This window comes from Protomyctophum bolini, assembly GCF_963924005.1.
Source record: "Protomyctophum bolini genome assembly, chromosome: 8".
Taxonomy (NCBI): domain Eukaryota; kingdom Metazoa; phylum Chordata; class Actinopteri; order Myctophiformes; family Myctophidae; genus Protomyctophum; species Protomyctophum bolini.
In genome coordinates this window covers 8,869,978-8,891,099 of record NC_137869.1, presented here as the reverse complement: position 1 = coordinate 8,891,099, position 21,122 = coordinate 8,869,978, and the positions used below count along the sequence as shown (strand labels likewise).

Here is a 21,122-nt window from a genome sequence, read left to right as displayed (position 1 = left end):
GATGTTAAAAGACAGTCACCTCGTCCTCTGCCATCACCAGCGTCCCCTCGTTCTGACCTGGAAACCAGTGAAACCACAGTTATTAGAACAATACACAGTATTTATGACACTCAGCATACTCCTTGAAACCACAGTCCATGTGTTATTAGAACAATACACAGTATTTATGACACTCAGCGGAAATGAACTGAGGTGAGAACAAAATGCTGAGAAACCAAACCAACGCATTCCTCTGCCTGGTGTTCATCTTGGCAGCGGTTCGAGGCTCCGTGGGTGACGAAAAAACAAATGGCAGAGATCCAGGTGACAAAAATGGGAGTCTAACGTTCCATCACTCAAACAGTATGAAACAATGTTGTCCATAGAGAACTTGTTTGGTTGTTGTTTTTTGACTTCTTTTGAAGCTTCACTGTATGCTTGATGCTGGGTTGTATAATGTCTCTGTCGGGTGGAAACCTCATTATGTCCAAAACCGTAACTTTTTTGCATTCAAATTCAAAAGCAGCAGATCTACAAGCTCTACAAGTGTCGCTTGGCGCCACGTTTAGAGCTTCTGGATCTGCTGCGTTTGATGCTTTAGTATGCTTTAGTATAGTAGGGTGTTCATTTACAAAAAAAATAAGAAGAAAAGTTAGAATATATACCGTCGAAGGAGTACAGCGCCTTGCAGTGTCCGATGACAGGAAGAGGCTCGTCTTCGTCGAACTCGTCGTCAAACTCGTGGGGGTCGGCTGGGGGCGGGCCGTGCTGCGGGGGGGCGTGGTGCTCCTGACTGGTGTCGTCTGTGTAACTGCCCTCAGGACTGGAGAACGAGAGAGGGTAACGTTAATCTGTGTAACTGCCCTCTGGACTGGAGAGAGAGAGAGAGGGTAACGTTAATCTGTGTAACTGCCCTCAGGACTGGAGAGAGAGAGAGGGGGTAACGTTAATCTGTGTAACTCCCCTCGGGACTGGAGAGAGAGAGATAGGGTAACGTTAATCTGTGTAATTGCCCTCAGGACTGGAGAGAGAGAGAGGGGGTAACGTTAATCTGTGTAACTCCCCTCGGGACTGGAGAGAGAGAGAGGGGATAACGTTAATCTGTGTAACTGCCCTCGGGACTGGAGAGAGAGGGTAACGTTAATCTGTGTAACTGCCCTCGGGACTGGAGAGAGAGGGTAACGTTAATCTGTGTAACTGCCCTCGGGACTGGAGAATGAGGGGGCAATTAGGGGTTCAGTGTCTTCGACACTAACTCTGGGGGAGCCCGGGTTCGAACTGGCAACCTTGCGGTTACCATCCGGCCACTCTACCTCTGAGCCGCCGCCCGATATGTATGTAGTTATTATGTCATAAATCATAAACTGTTTTATGAATGGACCGTGTGTGTGTGTGTGTGTGTGTGTGTGTGTGTGTGTGTACAGTACCTCTCTCTGCCTTGAGGGGTGTGTTGGTGGTTGTCTGCACTGTGTCTTCTGTCTCCTCTAGAGCTCTGCTTTCCCTCTACCTCCGATAGCCAGGACTGAGGAGGGAAAGGACAGACGGAGATGTTCAAACACTGTATACTGCAAAAACACACAACGGCCGACGGAGTAACTGGACGCACGACGCCATCACAGCCCACAACAAGAGCCCATCAGGAGGACTGGTGGTCACCATCAGTGCCACTGCACCAACAAGAGCCCATCAGGAGGACTGGTGGTCACCATCAGTGCCACTGCACCAACAAGAGCCCATCAGGAGGACTGGTGGTCACCATCAGTGCCACTGCACCAACTAGAGCCCATCGGGAGGACTGGTGGTCACCATCAGTGCCACTGCACCAACAAGAGCCCATCGGGAGGACTGGTAGTCACCTATACAATGTCAGCCAGAAAGTGAGCGCCAGCTGTAAACTAATCTGTGACAATATATTTGGCCACTGAGCGTAATAGAGTAATAATTGTATACATACAATAAATGTTAGTGATTGTGTGGTCACCAGACACAGTTGTGTTTCATATTGTGTACAGTATGCCTACTGTGTTGTTGTTTTGGAAGCAATTTGTTCAATGTTTTTTGATCTACATATTATTGATTGAGTATCTTGGTTTGACAATGTGTGTCATCTTGGCTGGCTAATGCCATTTTATGCCCGGTTTGGAGAAACCAGTGGTTGAGGTTTGAAGCCAGGAGGGCAGGCTATTCATTTGCCACATCAGCTGTTGTCCGTGTGGTGCTAATCGAAGGCCGGTCAGTGCTGGCAGGACGGGAGTTGCCGAATTACAATAATAGACCCATTTCATAGATCACAGGACGGTGTGGGGTATGAATATGATATGATATGAATGTGCACCAGGCTATTGATTCCAACACAATGTTTAAGGTATAACTGAGGTGGAATAAACGGTAAATATTGCAATTGACAATAACAATTTTATATTCTTTTTTTTACAGTTGATGTGGCATGATGAGAAAATGTAATGCATGTAATTAATTAAAAATATAAGCCAAGACATTTATAATCCTGCTTTGGCAAGATCAGTTTCATTCCTGTAATGCCAGTGAAGACATTTCCATGTGAATTTGAATATAAAAGAGACAGGAAGCTAATGAGAATGAGGGAGAGGCAGACTGACAGAGCGTGTTTGTCAGCATGTTATTATTGTTGTAAGCAGTGGGCTCTGCTCTGCAGCCCACCACTCATGCTGCATTTTGGAAAATGGCCTCCTGTGCCTCTCAAGTCTTTGACTTAACGCATGTTGCGTACAACAAAGTACCTGTGACCAAAAACACACGACTATCCCAGCCACTGACGCTCTGATAAGGTTATAATATCATCTGTATGTGTAGTTACTGCAGTTGTCCAGCAGGGGGCTCCAATCCTGCACGTTCCATCAGAGACCATGAGCACCAAGTCAGACGGGTTGGGGTACAAACAGAGGTCAAGATAATACTTCTCAATTATCAGGTTAACTGGCAGAAGAAAAGGGGGGCTTGTAACCTCCCTGTAATTTGTCCGTCCATCCTCCCCTTTGTGTTTTAGATTGCTTGTTGTTCAATAGTGTAGCAGTTGACTTAGTTCAGGTACAGCACTAGGAGTTCAGTATATCTGACTGCTTGTATTGACTGATGAAACATGTACCATGTTGTGCAGTAATATAGTAAAGTGTGATGCATTGCAATGCATCGTAGAATGGAATGGTTTCCTGGTGAATGGTAATTGAATTGTGAGGGCAGTCAGTGCTGCTAATGTACACCTCTACGTCTGGCCTACCTCATTCTTGTGTATCTCAGAGCGGAGCTTCTCCATGTTACACATGGTCTCTGATATTTTAGGCTGCAGGCTGCTGGGGTCTCCCATCTGGGGGTTCTTCTCGTAGACGTCCTTCATCTTGTTCAGGGCATCTCTGGCACACGCACGCACGCACGCAGACACACATGCACGCAGACACACACACACACACACACACACACACACACACACACACACACACACACACACACACACACACACACACACATAAATGTGACCAGCTGCAGGGTTTTTTTTGTAGGCCAGGTTCAGGTTGTCCTTCAAACGCTGCACCAAACAGCAGGGTTTCAGTGAGCCTGACCTCTTTCTAGAGCCCTTCACTGAGGAGTGCTGCCTGATGGGAGGCTGGCATTACACAGAGTAGTGGAAGTACCGTAAGTGCACAAATAAATAGCCCAAATTGGCCCAAATTGCAAGCGGTACAGGTTGCCAATTTTTTTAATTTAAATTTCCACTTTAGATAATTATGACTGATTGCCATTTCCCCCCCCCCATGTTTTTTCATTGTGACCGTGTCCTTTGATATTTTCAAACCAAAAGTCAAGGCCACCTTTTTGGCGACATAAAAATTAAAATTAAAATAAAATAAAAAAGCTACGTGGGTGTGGCCTGGGACGGTCAACCACCAATCGGTAAGAAAAAAAAATCTATTCTTTCCTACAAGCTCATAGCGCGCCACCGAGTGGCGTGCTATGAGCTTGTAGGTCTGCTATTTTTGAGAAATCGTGAAAATATTTCAGAAAACTGGAGGATTTAGAATATTTTGTCGAGGTCAGGCCTAAATGGCTTAAAAGGTTTTTTCAAAATAGTAGACGAAAATGGAGACCTAAGCGTTAAAGCCAGCACTGCAGGCAGTTATACGTTTATAGGACTCTATAAACTCCTTTTAGGGAGGAAACGTCGACTCATACCTCTGATCCACCTCCTTCTGGAGCTCCTTGCCCAGCTCATCTATCCTCTGCTGCAGTCTCTTCCTCCTCTGCTCCGGAGGCAGATGGCTGTAGTCCTCCAGGGACGGGGCCTGCATGGTGGGGACAAGACATTGAGGTAGGGCGGGGGCAGTACTTAGTTTAGATGGTTTTTGGTTAGACCAGTCATTAGTCCTACAACTGCAACCTATCTCAAACCCTCACCCTAAAAACCTAACCTCCCACGGGGCAGCACACCTAAACCTAACCCATGTCTAACCAATAACTAGTCTAAACTAAGTATGCACCCCAGTAGGGCTAGCTTCTTCATCACACACTGCACTAACTCACATACTGTATTATAGGCCCATCATGCCTAATCGGAGAGAGGGATACATACTGTACTCTCTCTGTACAGTAATCCTGGAAGGCTTTTCTGACACAGCATTTATAGCATGTGACTCCATTTCATTGAAGCCAGCAGCGCTAAACTAACCACATGAACCCTGGCCTGGCGTCCCTCATCTGGGGAAAATACCTACCAGGCATGCAAGCTCACAGGTCGCTTAGTGAGCTTGTAGATCGCCTATTTTCTTTTAAAGAGATTTGGTGTAGAGGGGGACCAAGTTCAGATCCCTGAGGGACCCCGGATAAAGAATATAGCTAGAGTTCATGTGGTTAAATCCTTTGAAGCAGGATGACAACTCCTATGTGTCAGTTCAGACAATTCAGTGTTAATGCAAAGTTGAACTCTGGCAGATTTTTGGAGTTGTACGGCTACCTGGTCATGGTATAATTCAAAATACTGTTGATCATCTTTATCTTTTGTGTCCGTGAAAGAGGAGCCGAGCTATTCAATCTCATTGTATGATGACGAAAGAAAATCACACTTTTGAGCACCTCCTAAATGAACAAGTTTATTATTTACAAACTTTGACGTCATTGGTACTTAATTTTGGGGAGGCAAAATGGCTGTATTCAATATTCATGTAACTTTACCTTGACAGAAGTTCTCTAGCACAACACAAATCGATTAGGTCACCAAAATGGGTGTAACACAAGCACCTCCACTTGTGTTACTATTATTATTATCAGCAAAATGCACTTTGTCTATATGTTCATTTATGTGCTAAAGTGGTTTTCAGAACTGTCACGTTAGAATACAACGAGAGTGAAATGAATTGCTATTTCCGGTTACTTGCTCATATTTATATAGATCACAGAATCAGACAGTATGTTGACTCATATCATGTCCCAAGTAGCTAAACAATCCACAAGCTTCAACATGGCTTTAGGCCAGGGATGCACTGCTGTTCCATGAAGCACACTAACTCAGCGCTGCCTCCTTTAGCTCTCAAACTAACCTCAGAAAACCTAAAAACACCCAATGATGACGAGACACCGTTTAGGAGCTCCTTTAACCCATTCTGACCGGGCACCCGTTTTGGTGTTAGCATCATGTTATGCTTTACCTATTGAAAAATAGCAGATCTACAAGCTCATAGCGCGCCACCGAGTGGCGCGCTACGAGCTTGTAGGTCTGCTATTTTTGAAAAATCGAAGAACGACTGACATTTTTTAGAATCTGTTCTCAGGTCAGAATGGGTTAATCAGACCAGTGTGTGTCCAGTGGAAACCTCGTATGAATCTGATCTCAGGTCAGAATGGGTTAAGGGGATATATTGTCTTGTCAGTCTGAAGTGAGGATGTACAGTAACCTATTCTAACGGTGTTGGAAGGCACTAGTTTAGGTATACTGTATACACTACTGTATGGATACTATGGGGAGTTGTCTAGGGTTATAGGGTTGACTCTATTGGCTATACGGCTATAGAGCGCCGCAATCCCGCTTCCCTTTCATGATGACGCCAGGCCCAGGAAATGAATCCCAATGCATTTTTCCCCATAGACATTTCAAAAAGTATTTATTTAAAAGACCTTTTAAGCGTCGTACGAAGCCAACTGGAGTCGTGACAAATCATGACGACAAACAAATAATTACAAAGAAGAAAAACAACAAAAAAAGTGTTGTAACCTGACGTTTTTTTCTACTTTCTAATTCTTTGTTCGGCCCAAAACATTGTGTCTATTGTCATGATTTGTCACGACAAGAGTTGTCTTTGTCCGTGGCGTATAAACGTCTTTAAAGAAATACTTTCTGAAAAGTCTATGAGGAAAATGAACGGGGGTTTCTTTTCCGGGTCTCTCGAGGGTTAGGCGGGACTGCGACACTCTATAAACGGGGAGAACATGCACTTGACTGGGTCTAAATACGGGATTTTAACACTTCTCGCACACACACACACTTACCATCTTGACTGACCACTGAGCAGTAATGTGTGAACCATGCCAGGCAAAGAGACAGACAATAATGGACAGCATGTTAGTGGTCAGGACGTCGGCCAAGCCAGAGCACATTAATTAAACTAGCCAAACATCAGCACATCAAACATCAGCCAGTCGTCGAGTAAGAAAAGCCACTAAAGCCAAACAAACGGAGATAGCCGGCCAGTTTACACTAGTATACTACAGTATGTCAAGCCAGCCAGCACGGTGGGCATAATGTCAGCCAGCCAGCCCAGCACAGCCCTTACAGTCAGGATGTCAGCCAAACAGCCAGCCATCTACTCAGCCAGCCAGTTCTTCTCTGAGTGCCATTAGACAGATTAAATCTACTTGGGGGCAAAGAATGACTGATCACATATAGTAGGTCTGACAGGATTGATATGACTTTGAGCAAACAAACAGCTTGAGTGTACGTGGAACTGAGCCGGGGTGACACTGGTGTTAAAATAGTCCAGCGTTGTTTCACAGCACACTGACACATCATTAGCAGAGCCATGTTAGCACGCGACACACACACACACACACACACACACACACACACACACACAGCTGAAATGTCAGTGTCGACGACGAAGCCCACGCCACCCGAAATCCACCACATCAAACCAACTTAAAACAAAACACACACGTCAAATTTAAACACACTGCACACACGTCAAATTTAAACACACTGCACACACTGTCCATCAGCAAGGATCCCTAGTCCTGTGATTGAAACACACAAGCGTGTCTGATTCTAAACAAAGCACGCAGGACAGAGAAATGAAGGACAGGGAGAGAGAGAGAGAGAGAGAGAGAGAGAATGAGCGAGCAAGTCAGAGAAAGTCCAGTGAATGGACGAGAGACAAAGAAAGGGACTAAGACTAAAAATGGGAGGAGGGGAAAGAAAAAAAAATCACATCAATCCGTTTCACTCCAACACCTTTAATGGAAGGCTCACCCCTCTCCTCAGGACCCTGAAAGATGGAATTCTGGGTACTGTAGTCTTTATCTCCGACAGACAGTAGCCTACGGGGTCGGAGCTGAACCGAGGGGGGTAGGGGACGTACGTGGCAGAGCGGGGGCGGTGGGGGGGGCGGGAGGAGGAGGGGGGAGGTGGAGGGGGGGAGGGAGGGGAGGAGAAAGGGTGCTGCTGGTAGCGGGATGAACAGAAGATACAGAGGGGGAAGGTCAGGAGAACCACATACTGGATGAATGGGCGCTATGCACACACACGCCATTTTGAAAAGAACTCGGGCCCCTTTCCCTATACTTCACAGGTGTTACCGATGACACTAGTGAAGGCTCTGTTCCATTCTGGTCAAACAGAGACAGTGTCAATGACACTAATGAAGGCTCTGTTCCATTCTGGTCAAACAGAGACACTGGCTACGTTTACATGAAGGGTGATCATTCCGAATAAATACTTCCGAATAAAATACATCCGATGTAATGTTTTTTGCCGCGAGTTTACATGAGAAATGGTCATTCCGAATGAGTGTTTATATGGAGAAGTGATAGAAGACGTCACATGATACATATGTTAATTCACGTGAAACTACGCCGTCTTTTTTTCCCCACCCGCTGCGGCTCCGCTTCTCCGCTGGGAAGTTGATCATCTCGTTTTTATTTGTAGGCCTACTATTATACTTTGTATCTACAGCACGGCCAGGGCACGCAACGCAACACTGATGATTATTATTGTATCGGGTCGCTCGTTATTTTTGAGAGAGAGAGAGAGAGACCGTTGAACACACACACACACACACACACACACACAGATCAGGGGTATCTCATCTGCTGCGCTCCACGTTTTTTTTGTGGATTTCGGATCTGAAAAAAGGAACGAAATAACGCGCTCTATGTGCAAACTCCTCGGCGCCGACGGCGCGCCTTGGATATGAGCGCCCAATTGGAGCATGCTCAGAAAGACCAGAATGAATTTACATCCGAAGCAGTGTATACATGAGTCAAATTTCTTTCAATCGCATTGAAAATCGGAGTAATCCGGCCAGTGACATCGGAATGGTTTTTAGATCGCATCGAGCGTTTTCATTCGGATGTAAGTTTTTGTAGGTGTTTACATAACAACGTTTAATAGGATTGAACTTCTATTCGGAATGAAAAGGGGATTTAACTGCTCATGTAAACGTAGCCAGTGTTAATGATACTAGTGAAGGCTCTGTTCCATTCTGGTCAAACAGAGACAGTGTTAATGATACTAGTGAAGGCTCTGTTCCATTCTGGTCAAACAGAGACAGTGTTAATGATACTAGTGAAGGCTCTGTTCCATTCTGGTCAAACAGAGACAGTGTTAATGATACTAATGAAGGCTCTGTTCCATTCTGGTCAAACAGAGTCAGTGTTAATGATACTAGTGAAGGCTCTGTTCCATTCTGGTCAAACAGAGTCAGTGTTAATGATACTAGTGAAGGCTCTGTTCCATTCTGGTCAAACAGAGAACAGTGTTAATGATACTAGTGAAGGCTCTGTTCCATTCTGGTCAAACAGAGACAGTGTTAATGACACTAGTGAAGGCTCTGTTCCATTCTGGTCAAACAGAGACAGTGTTAATGATACTAGTGAAGGCTCTGTCAGTCCTTGAAATTAAAAGGTTTTTTAGAACCACTGCACACTAAATGGAACGGAGCCGTAATTGGTCTCATCGGTAACACCATAAAGCCCATTGGATTTCATTTGCTCTCTCTCTCTCTCTCTCCCTCTCTCTCTCATCCTCTCTGCGATGACATCACCCTTAGTTGCAACTGCAGCTCTCTGGGCTCATGAGTTTAAGAGGGAGCGGTTAATTTCGGTCAATATTGATTAGACACGTCTCAGCTGTCCGAGAGTGAGAGTCATCTTTTTTTTTTTTTGCATGAACGCCAGTCCCATGTGACCTCTCTGGAAGAGAACCTTTAATGCATGATAAATAATACTACTACTACTTATGTATGCTGTTTATACAATATCATTTCATTAAAACTATACACAAAATCTATCTTGCATGTCGATTTAACTCTGAGAGTTCCTTGTTTGTCGGCTAACTAAACAGTCACATGATGGTATAGTTAATGATTGACCGACAGCCTTTATGGAGAGGGGCCAAGGTCCACTCTAGCTTTGCCCTGTAGTATCATTATCATCACAAACACAGTATAAATCACAGGACCGGCTAGTAAGCCAGCCACAGAACACCCACGGAGAGAGCACACGATTGTCAGGGGGGGGGGGGGGAGAGGAAATAAAGACATTTTGTGAAAGCACTTTTGCCATAAAGAAAGCGGGTCGAAATGAGAAAGACAGGAAGGTGTTGCATAGTTTACTTCCTCCTGTGTTTGTTACACCTAATTTATACCGTGAGTTAAAAATCTGGCTTTAAACTACACTCTTAAAGTGTGGTTTCTCCGTTTTTGCTTTGCGGTTTCCCAGCGTTTTGAGCACTCACTATGTGCTTTTCCTTCTCTAGCTTAGAGGAGGAACGTGCGATCTCTTTCGGGTTAGTTGATCAGCACAGGGGTTTAGGTTCCTTCCTTTTTCTTTTTTTCCCCCTTCCCCATTTGTTTTTTGTTAAATATGGTTTTCATTATTATAATGTGTGCCTTTTCACTTTTGAACGATTATGCTTGAGGGTTACGTCGTATCTGGACCTGCTGGACCTGTTGTACCTGATATTTTCTTTCAATATTTTCACTAATTTATCATGATGTGTCCCAATGTCGGTAACTTAGGCTCAATTCGATTTATTAGTTGGAATATTAAGGGGATCCACCATCCAATTAAACGTACTCGTGTATTTACGCATTTGAAATCTATGGGTGCAGAAATCATGTTTTTACAAGAGACCCATCTCCGTACAAGTGATGCATCTAAACTTGAAAGAGGTTGGATCGGACAGATTTTTTGTTCTAAATTTGATGATAGATCTAGAGGTGCAGCCATACTGATTAAGAAGGGGGTCCCTTTTGTCCCCACTTCAGTGATTTCTGACAACAATGGCAGATACGTAATAGTTTCTGGAAGTCTTTTTGGCTCACAGGTGGTGTTGGCTAATGTTTACGGACCTAATTGGGACAATCCACAGTTTTTCTCTCGTTTTATAGCAAAGCTACCAGATCTCCACACACATTATCTGATCCAAGCTGGGGACTGGAACCTTGTTCAACATCCAGACTTAGATAGATCCAGACCTAGGCCCGGCAGTACAATTTCCAAATCCGGTAAGGTTGTTTTATCATTTATGGACTCCTATAAACTTTCAGATCCTTGGAGGAGGGCTAATCCAACAGCTAAACAATACTCATTTTTTTCCCCCGTTCACCACTCGTTCAGCAGAATCGACTTCTTTCTCCTCGATAGTGGCTCTCTCCCATTTGTTACAAATTGCCAATATCACAGTATAGTAATATCTGATCATAGCCCAGTCCAACTGGATATGTGTTTCCCCAACAGTGTAGCGCCTCAGCGAACCTGGCGTCTAAACCCTCTATTACTAACCAGTGATAAATTCATAAAATTAATGAATGGCCATATTGATACTTATCTAACTACTAATTCTACCCCAGGAATGTCTTCTACTGTTATTTGGGAATCCCTTAAAGCCTACCTAAGAGGACAAATTATTTCTTATTCAGCTTTTGATAAGAAGATACGTACCCAACGTATTACAGAACTGTCCACTCTAATAGCTGAATTAGACAAAAAATACTCTGTTGACCCTGATCCTGAATTATATAAAGAACGTCTACTGCTGCAAGTGGAATTTGATAACTTATCGATAAAACATACTGAACAGCTTCTATTTAAATCTAGGCAAATGTTTTACGAGCATGGTGATAAATCGGGTAAACTCCTAGCCCACCAAATTAAGCAGGCAGCGGCGGGCAGAGCTATTCCAGAGATACGTGTAGCACCGGGTGAGACCTCCACAAATCCTAAAATCATTAATGATCAGTTCAGACAGTTTTATAGTAATCTTTATACATCAGAGTCCAATGTTGATACTTCAGAAATTAATGCTTTTCTTGACGAAATTAACATTCCAGTAATTGGCCCAGCAGCCCAGGCTAGTACTGGGGCTGCCATATCATTGGAGGAAATCGCTCAAGCTATTACTTCTATGCACAGCGGCAAGGCAGCGGGGCCTGATGGTTTTCCTATAGAATTTTACAAAGCCTTCTCCGCAAAATTGACCCCCATCCTAGGTTCAGTATACAAAGAAGCATTTATAGCCAAGAAGTTGCCGGAGACAATGACACAAGCAACTATTGCAGTTTTACTTAAAAAGGGTAGAGATCCTCTAGACTGTGGTGCATATCGGCCTATAAGTATTCTTTGTTGTGATTATAAAATCCTCACCAAGATCCTCTCCCATCGGCTCGATGCAGTAATTCCCAAGGTTATCGCACCATGTCAAACGGGTTTTGTGCCTGGTAGACAGTCTTTTTATAATATGCGTCGACTGTTCAACATACTCTACTCCTCTCAGTCGACCCAGTGGCCGGAGGCGGTACTGTCGCTCGATGCGGAGAAGGCTTTTGACCGAATTGAGTGGAGGTACCTACTAACGGTCTTAGAGAGGTTTGGATTTGGCCCATCATTTATCAAGTGGATCACACTTCTTTATACAGCTCCTAAAGCTGCAGTACTGACAAATTCTATATGCTCAGATTACTTTCAGCTCCAGCGTTCGGTCCGCCAAGGTTGTAGTCTTTCACCATATTTATTCGATATCGCTATTGAACCCTTAGCTATAGCTCTTAGAGAAGATGACAGAATAGCTGGCATTGAGAGGGGGGGCTCCGTACACAAGGCCTCGCTTTACGCGGACGACCTGCTCATATATATTTCAAATCCACTCGAATCCATCCCTCCGCTCATAGACATACTCAATCACTTTGGCAGGCTTTCAGGCTATAAATTGAATTTTTCTAAAAGTCTTTTTTTCCCAATTAACCACCTGGCCTTAGATCTTGACTATACCAACCTCCCATTCAAGCTGGAACTTCATTCCTTTACCTACTTGGGAATCTCCGTTACTCGTTCCTATAAGGATCTGTATGAACACAACTTTAAAAAGCTTCTAGACCGCACAAAATTGGATCTCGTGAGATGGGCTTCGTTGCCCGTTTCGTTAGCAGGCAGAGTTAACACAATTAAAATGACTGTCTTGCCCCGTTTTTTGTATCTATTCCAAATGATTCCTTTGTTCTTAACTAAAACCTTCTTCCGGGACCTTAATAGTTGTATTTCTACTTTTATTTGGAATAAAGCCCGTCCGCGTGCCAAAAAAGCTCTTTTGGAATTACCAAGACCATCAGGAGGCCTGGGATTGCCTAATTTTATGTTTTATTACTGGTCGGCAAATATTAAAAAGGTGAGTTATTGGGTTGCGGTCCATGAATACAAACATGGTCCAATTTGGGCCAGTATGGAAACTCTAACTGATCCCGGGATCTCTCTAGTGGCCATGTTGTGCTCCTCACTGCCAAATGGTAATTCCATACGCTCTAGCAATCCAGTAATAAATAGCTCTCTCAGAATCTGGCGCCAATTCAGAAAACACTTTGATTTTAATAATACGTGTGGCCATATGCCCGTGACCAACAATCATCTTTTTCCTCCCTCGCGAGAGGACTCAGCTTTTAAAACATGGCACGTCAATGGCTTGATTTTCTTTAGCGACTTATTCATAGATGGCACATTTGCATCCTTTAAAAACCTCCAAGATGACCATGAGCTACCAAATTCTCACTTTTTCAGATACCTCCAAGTTCGAAGTTTTGCTAAGGAACACTTTCCATTTCCAGCTATGCCAGATAAGAGTATAGTAGACACCATACTAGACTGGGACCCATACACCAAAGGTAGCATATCTAATATATATAAGGCTTTACAGGAGATTGGCCCTCCTCTCTTGGATAAAACAAAATCAGCCTGGGAACAGGACCTGAATTTAGAGCTGGAGGAAGAGTTGTGGGAACTCTCTTTGAGGCGTATTCATACAACCTCTTTATGTCTTAGACATTGCCTAATTCAATTCAAAATAGTACATCGTTTGCATTTCTCGAGAGAAAAACTATCTAAAATTTATCCTGACATTGACTCTACTTGTATAAGATGTCATCTGGAGCCAGCCTCTGTTGGACATATGTTCTGGGGATGCACTTCCTTGAACCCATTTTGGAATAGTATTTTTGATGCTTTCTCAACCATCTGTCATATGCCAATTGCGCCCAACCCGATAACTGCTATATTTGGAGTTCCCAACGACGATGCACCAATTACTTCTTCCCAAGCCAATTTCATAGCTTTTGCTTCACTCATAGCGAGGAGACTTATTCTCCGCAATTGGAAATCTGATAAACCTCCAACATTTACAAGTTGGGTCAAGGATGTTCTATCCTTTATTCCATTGGAGAAGCTCAGATACAACAGGTTCAAATCTCGCCAGAAATTTGTAAAGGCTTGGTCCCCTTTCCTTGAATTCACCCTTTCACTGTCCTCCGACTCACTGTCCTTTGATGATGTGTCCTAAGTGTTTTTCCTACATGTAATTTGGTTCACTGTGTAGCCCCTTAATCTAGTAAAAGGCAAAAAATTATTTTATTGTATTTACTTAATTTATTATTTATATCCTTTAATACCTGTTTATTTTATTATGATGTTTTTTTTTTGTTTTTTTTTGTGTGTGTTGTTGTTGTCTTGCTTTGTGATGGAACCGGGGAGGGTGGGGTATATGTGGGGTTGTTTGTCTACAAAAATTGAAAATCTTATAAATAAAGTTATAAAAAAAAAAAAAATCTGGCTTTAGGTACTACTGTACATAGGATAGACAGAACAGGTTGGACAGACAGGGGCGTCATGCACCAGTAAGCACTTATACACCCACGATGCCTCAGTGCCATGTAATGTAGCACGTGCACCAGCATTAGTGTACCGCTTAGTGTGTCGTTTTGACGCGCATCCACTTCATTTCACCAGATTACAGTAGACGATAATGTCATGTCGTTTTACGACCATTTTCACACGGGAGGCCCTTTCCCTATTACCTCATACACCTGACATCCCGAGTATGACGTGAGAGCAAACTGACCGCCATGTGCATATGGTCAGAATTGAGCCTTTTTGGGTCAGCAGATGACCTCCTAGGTGACCCCCCCCCCCCCCCCCCGGCCCGTACCTTGGGTTTCTTTCCAAACAGCCAGAGTTTGTTCTTGGCTTTGCTCATGGCGTGTTTGGGGTCGGGCCGTGGCCCCGGCGTGCCCGTGCCCACTTCTTTGTCCCCTTTAGACGCGGTGCTGATGGTCCCGTCAGAACCCGTTCTGCTCAGGTTCTGACTGAAGTCCTCGAAGGGGAAATCACCCGGTGGCTCGAAGCCGGACTTGAAGGACTCGACCACGATGACGGAGTCCTGTTGAAGAAGAGAGGGTGTCAGACAATACAGGATAAAGAAACATTATTATAAGCCTGTCTTCCTTACAGGTTCAAAGCCTCCATCTCCTTTCTCCCCTTTCCTTTTTCCCCCATTCACGTCCTTCCTTTCTCGTCTTTCTCCGGCCCCCTGTCCTTACCTTTCGGTTGTCGACGGGCCCTGAAGGCTGCGGTCACCATGCCCTCCAGGCCTTTAGGACTCACCTTCCGGTCGTCCACAGCCTTGGCTGCGGTCACCATGCCCTCCAGGCCTTTAGGACTCACCTTCCGGTCGTCCACAGCCTTGGCGGCGGTCACCATGCCCTCCAGGCATTTGGAGATGATGGGGATGACCCTTCGCTCCACCTCGGCGAAGCTCCGAAACGTCTCTCCCAGTTTGACCGTCCGCCGCTGGTCCATGTCCTGGAGGTTCTGGAGCACAAAGCAAGGAATCCACAACAGATACTAGAAACACGCTGCTCAACTTAACAGTCTCTTAGCTGTACTAGTCTTATGTCTGGTGGTAACCAACTAGTGGGTATTGTATTGGCCTCTTTCTTGGCATGTAGCCAATGTGGTTTGATTACATTACATTATATAATGAAAACAAAACAAACACTTAGTCTGCCACTAAAAAAATATATAATTAGCTGAATTGGGTGGCCAGTTAGTTAATGAAAAAGACACAGGGAATGTTTGATTCTGTGTCAGAGCCAAATTGGATGGGATCTGTTGCGATGAGGTCTGGACTGGCAGGCTTAACACTTGTCTTACAGCATGGCAATAACACTGCCAATGTTCAGGGTTCATGGAATGAAGCAAAAATAAAATCTCAAGACGTAATGATGATGTTTTAGGCCGACCAGCTGAAGAACTCACAGATTTGAGGCACCAAGGTTGCTTTTATGACATTTCTGAGACCATTCATGTTTCTGGAAGATGCTTCTATAAACTTGTATTCTATTGCTAGTTTGATCACTTAAAATAACTAGGCTAATGACCGAAAATAGCCAATCTCATAACATGTCTCACTGCGACGTGTTGTGAGCTTGTAGAGCTGCTATTTCCGGTGGCAGCATGCTTTCACAGAACACACGCTGGCTTCCATGGAATAGGAAATGACTGAAATCAGTCCTGGAGACTGTCTATTTCTGTATATCTCAGTGGCTTCATCCTGGTGCTGGGGGGGGGGTTTACCTTGAAGATGTGGGGTATGGCGTTAAAGTGTTTCATCCTGGTGCTGGGGGGGTTTACCTTGAAGATGTGGGGTATGGCGTTGTTAAAGTGTTTCATCCTGGTGCTGGGAGGGGTTTACCTTGAAGATGTGGGGTATGGCGTTAAAGTGTTTCATCCTGGTGCTGGGGGGGTTTACCTTGAAGATGTGGGGTATGGCGTTGTTAAAGTGTTTCATCCTGGTGCTGGGGGGGTTTACCTTGAAGATGTGGGGTATGGCGTTGTTAAAGTGTCTCATCCTGGTGCTGGGGGGGGTTTACCTTGAAGATGTGTGGTATGGCGTTGTTAAAGTGTTTCCACTGTTCTGCGTTGAAGTTCTGGAGCTGGGCGGCGTACTCGTTCTTGCTCTCGTCAGCCATGTGAGTTCGCAGATAGAATTGAGATTTGGCCTGAAACAAAAATACGAACAAACGCAGCCGTTATGTTATGAAAATATCCCCCCCAGCCTTTACCAACTGTGGTTTAGGATAATCAAAATTCTTTATTAGGAATGACTGCTCGTTTTCAAGGGGGTTGGTGTTTGTTTGAGAGCACTGTTTCACAAGCTGTTCACCAAATACAGTAATAAAGTAGAGAACCAGTGAACAATAAAGTATGTGGCAGCTGACTAGTAACAATATAAAAGGCCATGTTTGGCTGTAGTTGCTCAATAACTATGAGCAAAGAAACAAAAAAAATGTAAAACATTATGAACATGATTTACTTACTGCAATCACAGTGTAATTGGTTGAGGTTGAGCTAGTTACTCCACTGTAATTTAGATATAGGCCATTAAAGAGACCGTCAAGCGCTTGAATCTAGGTCAGAATTCCCTTATTGAATCACACTGAACCTCCGTCAAATCAAAGCATTTCCAGATTCATTGCATAACCATCAAGAGTGTCTGTGTGTGGCCGATGGAACCAGCGTACCTTCTCCACCTCCGACTTGGTGGCGTTGATGTCATTGTCCAACCTGTCGTAGCTTATCTGAGATTTCTCTGACTCCTTACATTCTCTCTCAAACTTCTTCTTACTCTGAAGACAGAACGAGAGGAAGACAGGGCGAACAGAGAGGCAGATGTACAGTATAAGTGCAAGAGACAGAGAGAGAAGAGACAGGGCACTCTGTGAACGCACGCATGGACACGAGACAAATAATTGATATCCTCTTAAGAGACAATGCTTTGTCTCTGTTCCTTTTCATTTTCATAGAAGAGGGGTGAGAGACAGGAACTGGGAGCAAGAGGAGAGACAGAGAGAGAGAGAGAGAGAGAGAGAGAGAGACACACAGGGACACATCTTCCTGCCAACCCATCTGGGTTGCATTAGTAGAGGAAGCGAAGACAGAACAGTTGAGACATTACAGTTAGTCACTGCTAAAGATGCACAAAACACACAAATACATTGTACACCTGTGGGGTAACACCGTGGGGAACATGACTGGACCCGTAAATGTTGTGGTCTGACTGACATCATGGTTTGTTAAAGGCCTCATGAATGTCTAGCAGATGACTAGCAGTAATACCATTCGATTCCACATATTTAAAGGCCTCATGAATGTCTAGCAGATGACTACTAGCAGTAATACCATTCGATTCCACATATTTTATGTGTTTCCTGTAAATACAGCAGCTACTTTAACGGATAATGACATTTATAGTAGCCATTCTAGCCAACAGGACTTCCTAGAAATCGGGTGTTTGGGCCCAGACGGCAGGCGCAGGCGTCCGGGCATCTAGGTTGCTAATCTAGCCAGCCAGCCAGTTTTCGACTCCCGATCCCGACGTCCTTTGCCATGTGTGAGGCATAAAAAGCCCCCGAAAAAAGATAGATAGAAATGAAATTAAACCATGCGTTTTGGTGAGTTTTGCATAGGCTGGCGGCAAACTTTCAGCGCCAGGTCTCGCTGGACAGAATGTAGTGGGCAGTCTGATTTGCCCTCTAAATAAGAAGAATATATCAACATTTCACTTCAAGATTCATGTATTTTTTCTTGTCTTTCACATGTTTATGCGGTGACGGTACGTCATTAGACCCCTTGGTGAGTTGGCGTGGTTTTTATGTGCAATATGTATTCCCTTTGAAATTAGGGTTTCTTCCTGGAGGTTGAAACCTTGACAGGTGAAAAAAACAGTGATATAGTGACATCACAATATCATCCCCTCCCCCTTTATCATACAACTACAGCTGTGGGTGCGGCTTCAGTTCAGGTGGATCATCACCCATCACCACCCACCAGGCAAACCAGGCATACTTAACAGGCATATTTAATGAACTGCTGGGCGTGTCTACATAAAAACGACATTTTAACAAATACTGTACACTTTTTGGAGAAAAAAAATCTTCCTCCTTATATAATAAAAATAATAATAATATCTGCTGATCATGTTTTAGGGTGGGGGGAAAAAATCACGGCACTCCATCTTTAATAAATGCTTTTGTAAAAGTTATCTCGAATTAGCGTAGCAGTTAATCAGCTTTTTCAAGGTGTTTTCATTGTGCAAAAATCACACAAAATTTGGCCTCTACCGTGGACATAGTTAGTTTAGGCAGTGTGTGTGTGTGGAGGGGGGAATTGGCCCTGTCTCTGGTGGGGGAGGGGGTGCGATGGGGGTGGGGCTTGGCCCTCTCCCTGTTCCCAGTAGGCCAGGCGGTTTGCCAGTGGGTTCACATTTGGAACATTATGTATTCCATTTATTAGGACAGTAGTCCATGACAGTAACCTTCACGAAAAGAAGATATATAAAAATAATATATAATATTATTCATTTTTCATTTATATTATGGGCTCTATCTTGCACCCCCCTTGCATGCCTAAACTTATTTGCCATTTTAATTTACTATTTTGAAAACCATTTTAAAATAGTTAAAACTAGCCGGTCTACATCTACACGTTGTGAGCTTGTAGAGCTTGTATAAAAGGTTGTTTTTTTAAATAGTAAAAAATGGCAAATAAGTTTAAGGATAAGGTTTAAGGGGTGGCGCAAGATATATATAGCCCATAATATACTTTTTTGGGGCATACATTTGAATTTGAATGCATCTCAGGTTCAGAATATTACGGTAAATATTAACCCATTTTGGGCGGGAACCCCTTTTGGTGTTTTAAACATTATTGGGGGTCCTTGTTTGTAACAGCGGTTTGCTCCTCGACGTGGCCGGTGTAAAGCCATGAAGCATGACATTTAGATCTGGTTCTCTTCCTCGCCCTGAACCCCTCCGTGTGGTCGGTACTCACATTGTCCATCTGCTTCCAACACTGATCCAAATACTGCTGGGCCTTCCTGCCCTCCTGTAGATGCTGCACGCACACACACGCACACACACACACACAGAGAGAGAGAGAGAGAGAGAAAGCATTCAAACAAACGCCGTGTGCATATAGACCCACACATGAAAGTAAATGTAAATAAACATTCACATATTATTATGTTTAATATACAGATACAGTATATTGCACTGGTTCCCAAACACTGGGTTGGGACCCATCTGTGGGTCGTGGACATTGGGTCCCCTTTATTTATTTTTGTTTCCTACATTTTGTCTTTCATTATACCGGTATTATTATTTCAAAACATTCACAAAAAAAGCTAAATTTTTCATGAATTAAAAACATTTCTTTTCTACAGTAATTTCGTGAAGAAATAAAATAAAAATCTAAGAAATTAGAAAACATGTTTAAAGGACCTTTTCACCACTTTTCAACCTATCTTCATATAATAGGTCCTCACTAATAATCATGATAAAATGGCGCAATTTCTTTCTACTCTGTCTGTGTCTCATAGGAGGGCTGTGTGCAGTTCAGAAACCGTCTTCCAGTGACATCATCGATGGGGAATACAAGCTAATAAAAACTGCAGGCTTTCTAGTCCTGAAAAGTTGCAATGCGAAAATGGAAGCCATCGTTCTCACAATAATGAAAATCTAAACATTTTTGTAAAACAATATTGTTTAAAAAGTAATCTGCCTAATGATGATGTCACTGGAAGACGGTTTCTAAACTGCCCACAGCCGTCCTATCAGACACAGACCGAGTAGAAAAAAATCGTGACCTTTTTTATGATTATTAGTGAGGACCTAGTATATGAAGATAGGTTGAAAAGTGGTGAAGTGGTCCTTTAAGCAGTAATGAAGATAGACGACCTACTACAAGCTCACAACGTGCCATCGTTGTGAGCTTGTAGATCTGCTATTCTCACTAGTTTGGGCCACATGATCAAATGACTCTTTTGGGTCACAGCCAGGCTGAACCTCTGGTTGACTCACGTGTTTCCGCTCCGCCTTGAGGTCCAGGCTGTACCTCATCAGCTCTCCGTACACGCGGTGGCCCATCTCCTCCGCCACCACCTCCCTCTGGCCCGCATAGTCGTTCAGCTCGTTGAGTATGGAGTAGAAGGACAGGCAGGACGTGAACCTGCACGGTGGAGAGAGAGAGACACACACACACACACACGTTAACGCATTAAAACCTAGTCACGCACCGTGGCTGCATCATGTCCCATTATGCCTGCTGCCGCTAGACAGTAAAATCCTGAGTGATATTTAGTGCGAGTGTAGAAACGGACCGCTTATAGAGTTAACACTGAGCATGGTGTGTGTGTGTGTGTGTGTGTGTGTGTGTGTGTGTATTAGCAACAGGGGTGCACTGGTCGGCGTGGTGTCATTATTTTTTGTCCGCACGTGTGCAAGTGGGTATTGGGTAAGAGACTTTCTGATTCTTTTGAAAAAAATGAATCGTCATAGTCATTCTCACTCACTCACAGGACTTTGTTTCAAAGTGCTTTTTCTCTCCCCCGTTTAGAGCGTTCTGAGCCCTTGCAGCCTCCAATGTTCAGGCTCTCACCGGGTGACGTCAATTAAAGTCTGTGAGGGTTGAGCGCTTTAGGCTTCAGGGAGGACATTGGAAGTGGGCCATGGAAGCTGTGTGACAGACAGACACAGTACTGTGGAACAGGAATGCAGCGAGCCGGTCGGCGATACACCGCTGAGAGA

The 21,122-nt window shown here is 44.0% G+C and overlaps 1 protein-coding gene across 3 annotated transcripts in view; it reads right to left on the bottom strand.

Moving 5' to 3' along the window:
* Window positions 1-21,122, bottom strand: part of fnbp1l (formin binding protein 1-like) — a 66,541-nt gene that overhangs the window by 7,918 nt on the left and 37,501 nt on the right. For all 3 annotated transcript variants that reach the window (XR_013964544.1, XM_080771086.1, XM_080771085.1), the window contains exons 4-14: window positions 20,397-20,544; window positions 19,369-19,431; window positions 17,061-17,165; window positions 16,410-16,538; window positions 15,202-15,348; window positions 14,687-14,917; window positions 4,186-4,295; window positions 3,236-3,368; window positions 1,407-1,501; window positions 645-802; window positions 20-57 (exon numbers count right to left, since the gene is read on the bottom strand). Coding sequence is in view for 2 of the 3 variants with exons in the window: in XM_080771086.1 (XP_080627212.1) it covers window positions 20-57; window positions 645-802; window positions 1,407-1,501; window positions 3,236-3,368; window positions 4,186-4,295; window positions 14,687-14,917; window positions 15,202-15,348; window positions 16,410-16,538; window positions 17,061-17,165; window positions 19,369-19,431; window positions 20,397-20,544 (1,357 nt within the window). In the remaining variant the exon portion in view is untranslated. The remainder of the gene's footprint in view (window positions 1-19; window positions 58-644; window positions 803-1,406; window positions 1,502-3,235; window positions 3,369-4,185; window positions 4,296-14,686; window positions 14,918-15,201; window positions 15,349-16,409; window positions 16,539-17,060; window positions 17,166-19,368; window positions 19,432-20,396; window positions 20,545-21,122) is intronic.